The 4,302-nt window shown below is 40.3% G+C and overlaps 1 protein-coding gene across 1 annotated transcript; it reads left to right on the top strand.

Annotated features, from left to right (window-relative positions):
* The first annotated feature begins 1,464 nt into the window (after positions 1 to 1,464).
* Positions 1,465 to 3,868, top strand: FOXB2 (forkhead box B2). Its single transcript, XM_077474896.1, has one exon. It carries the CDS (start codon positions 2,095 to 2,097, stop codon positions 3,040 to 3,042), a length of 948 nt encoding a protein of 315 aa, XP_077331022.1. The 5' UTR covers positions 1,465 to 2,094; the 3' UTR covers positions 3,043 to 3,868.
* The last annotated feature ends 434 nt before the right edge of the window (positions 3,869 to 4,302 follow it).

Genomic DNA, 4,302 nt, shown 5'->3' with positions numbered 1-4,302 from the left:
TGTGTGTATGCTAGTCCGACAGACAAAAACCGACACTAAAGGCCCATACACACGATCAGACTTTTTGACAACAAACATGCAAATTAGCTGTTTTGGAGCAACATCCGACCGTGTGTACGCTCCATCGGACAAACTTTTTTGGTTTTGTTGGCTGTGCGAACGGACAAACTTTCTGGAAACAAAAGTCCAATGGAGCAAAGTCTGATTGTCTGTACAGAAAACCATAGGACTTTTGTACAAAGTACAAACGGGCATGCTCAGAACCAATGCAAAAGATCAGACAACAATACAGAAGTTGACCAAAGGTGGCGGTAAAGAGCCAAAAAACCACGTGATTTGGTGAAAGTTGGCTGAAAAAGTCCCTGCTGTGTGTATGCAATACAAGTTCAGGGCCGACACCCTTTGTACAAAAATCCAAGGGAAAGTTTGTACAAAGTCCTATTGTGTGTATGAGGCTTAAGGCAGCTATTGGCTACTGACTATGAACTTACTTATTCTAGTCCGGTCGTATGTCATCACGTTCTAATCCGTCTGACTTTGGTGTGATTGAGTGTGGCCAAGTCCGTTCATTCGGAAAGTCAGTCGGAACTCTGCCGAAAGTCCATCAGGAAGACTGAAATAAAAACATGTGCAAAACAATGCAGATAATGCGCATAACCTCAGTGATTAAAATGCCATATCAATATTATGCATGAGATGATCTATAAATAAAATAATGCACACCACATAAACAGATTGTAAAGAGTGTGCAATGACCATCTAGGCTTGAGTAATATAAAGTGCATCCACTGCAATCAATAAAAAATGCTAATCAGTCCATAAAGTGCAAGCCAAAATATAAAGTGTTTCCCATCGGGAAGACCGTCGGACCCTGTCCGCCGAAAAGTCCGGTCGTGTGTACGCGACATAAGATAATGAATACAGCCATGTCATCTAAGATTTGGTAAGCTGTAATATAATAAATGTTTGCTTTTGGGTTTAATACTGCTTTAATAGAGTGCCACATATCTACTTTACTGGCATATTTTATATGATGATGAATGAAATCGTTATCAGGTGACCCTCTCTCTGTGCCCATAAGTATTACATACTCCAGAAATGATTTGCATCCAATAAAAGGAAAGACATTAATTAACTGTTTTCGCAGTTACCATGAAGAAAGCAAGAAATGAAAATGAAAATATAATTGTCCTGAACAGAAGTGGAATAATCTCTTCATTATTAGAGTAAAGAATGCAGTGAAAACAATCTTGTTTGCTATTGCTAAGCATACTTGTACACTACAATTAACTGATGAATGAGGGTTCTCCTAAGGAAAGCTATTTGATGAGTTGGAGTTCACCGAAATCTCCACTTGAAAAGTCCCCAGCATACAGATTCGCCTGTAATCCTGATGGTGAGTGCAGGAGAGAGTGTGAGAATTCCATTAGAAAAGCTGGATGCTCTGCACTTAACTCTTCTAGTCCAAGAATGCTTTTGGTGTGTGCTCCTGCAGGGGAGAGCTGTCAATGAAAGGGATGAAAGTGGCAGCATTACCTTCCCCTCTCCACTACGACCTCACACCGAGCTCCTTTACAGGACACAGAGGCTCTCGCTTTTAAAGAGGTGCAAATGAAACGAGATTAGACTTTCTCTGGTGGAGTCCCTTAACGATTGTCATGTGATAATGAAGAGGCAGCAGCGGGGGTCTTAGCTGCTCTGTGATCAGTACAAAACCAGGCAACAAGCAGAGCTAGAGCATCTCCTGCTCTACACCATCCCCAGGCTGAGCCTCCCTACTACTACCTACCCATCTCAGCAAGCACGATGAGACTCCTTCCACTTGGACTCCTTGTAGGACTACTGATCACAGCCTCCTCTGCCTGATTCATTCCTATTTATCACACTGCAGCTAGAGCTAGAGGATTGAGACTCGTTCTCCAGCATCCTGCAAACTTTTCACTCTTGCTGCCCATGCAGGATAAAAAGAAGACCTTCTGACTTGCTCTTTCTACTCATTGATCTACTTATTTCTGCATGAAAATTGAATTCAATCCATCTAGCATTCTCAAACTGGATTTTACTCTTTCCTGAAAAAATAAAAATAAATCAAGTATGCCTCGACCAGGGAAAAACTCCTATAGTGATCAGAAGCCACCCTACTCCTACATCTCCCTTACTGCTATGGCCATCCAGAGTTCCACCGAGAAGATGTTACCTCTGAGTGACATTTACAAGTTCATCATGGACCGGTTCCCCTACTACAGAGATAACACCCAGAGGTGGCAGAACTCACTAAGGCACAATTTATCATTCAATGACTGCTTCATCAAGATCCCTAGAAGACCTGACCAGCCTGGCAAAGGTAGTTTTTGGGCACTGCACCCAGACTGTGGGGACATGTTTGAGAATGGCAGCTTCTTGAGAAGAAGAAAAAGGTTTAAAGTGCACAGAGCTGAGCACCTGGCCTCCAAAAGTCACCAGATGATCCATTATTTTCATCACCAGCATGGACAAACCAAACTGGGGCTGACTACTTCAGAGAATGCGGCAGTGGCAGGGATTGGGAGATTACCCCACTTTCAGCCATATAGCCTCAATGGGAGCCAGTCCACAGGGTTCAAGCACCCCTTCGCTATAGAGAACATCATTGGCAGAGATTATAAAGGGGTGATGAGTGGTGGTCTCCCTTTAGCATCCATGATGCATCACCTGGGATACCCAGTGCCCAGTCAACTTAGCAACATGGTCAGTTCCATGTGGCCCCACGTTGGCATGATGGACCCTATGGCAAGCATGACAGTGCCACAAGAGTATGGGCATTTTGGGGTGCCAATGAAAACTATTTGCCATGCCCCAAGTCAGACTATCCCAGCTGTGCCTGTCCCTATAAAACCAACAGCCTCTCTGCCACCAGTATCCGCAATCCCAAGCCTGACTGTCAATCCCTCTAGCATGTGCAACCCTACAGCCACAGTGGCCGCTTCTATTCTGGAGCAGTCTGCGTCCACTCACTCGGACAGTAAGAATAGTATGCTGCACTCAGTGCTGGTCCATTCCTAGCTTACCTTCTGCAACCCCACACAGGGACCATCATGTACTCCAGTGGTCCCCAATCTCAGTCCTCAAGTACCCCCCAACAGGACATGTTTTCAGGATTTCCTTCTCCTTGCACAGGTGCTTTAACTGGGTGTCACTGGTTGGATATTTATGACAGCTAAAGAAAAATCCCCAAAAATATTGCCTGTTGGGGGTACTTGAAGACTGAGGTTTGAAACCATTTATGTACTCTATATCTACTGGACAGAGTTAAATTCGCTCGAAAACGACATCAGTTTCCATAAAGCGTAGCTAGAATAAATTATTTAAAGTTATATGTTATATGTGTTTTTGGTTGGCGACATTCTTTAGAACCATATTTTTCTTATTGAAGCATAGAAGTATTTGGTATCCTCCTAAAGAATTACCTGTCATGAATAAAGCTGGACTCTTTCTAAGATGTAAAGATAGCTCCATTATTTGTAAGATGAATTTATTTTAGATGATCTTTTATAATTGTTTTCTCCCCTATGTCGCCTACAAACACCTTTATTTGGTCCTCAATGTGCTACTGTATGTCCATGTTTTCTGAGCAAGCAAGCACTTTACTGTATAAAATGTAGACATTCTATTATTGGATTCATCCTTACTTTATTAATGCACTGTGTTCATACAGATATTCTTCTCATCTGTATTGGTGGATTATTAAATGTCATTTGAAGTCAGCCTTTACTGTATCTTCTTATATTACTCAAAGTTTCACATTTCCTTTTCTTCTAACTACACTCTCGTACTTCAACCAAAAAAACCTGTTGCGTTCCAAGTACGGGGTGCAATTGAAGCGCATTACAATGACAGGATACTGACAACATTGTCGGGATTTCAGCAGCTGATTCACTTATTGCTGATGCTAAATTCTAATTAGTGGAGTTTTCTATACATTAAAAAAATATGGGTGAGAGACAAATATATCCTTTCCGCATGTATAGAGAGAGAAAGTTGCATAAATATAAATATATATATATATATATATATATATATATATATATATATATATATATATATATATTTGACAGCAGAGGTGAATTTACAAAAACTATATATATCTAGTGACAGTAGAAGTTAATTCACAAGAACTATAAAATTATATATATATATATATATATATATATATATATATATATATATATATATATATATATAAACTATATATGTATGTGTATATATATATATATATATATATATATATATATTTGACAGCAGAGGTGAATTCACAAGAACTAT

This window comes from Lithobates pipiens, unplaced genomic scaffold, assembly GCF_037356315.1.
Source record: "Lithobates pipiens isolate NorthernLeopardFrog02 unplaced genomic scaffold, aLitPip1_a1.2 Scaffold_13, whole genome shotgun sequence".
Classification (NCBI taxonomy): Eukaryota; Metazoa; Chordata; class Amphibia; order Anura; family Ranidae; genus Lithobates; species Lithobates pipiens.
Note: the sequence above shows the minus strand (reverse complement) of the source record. Positions and strands in the feature narration are given on the sequence as shown.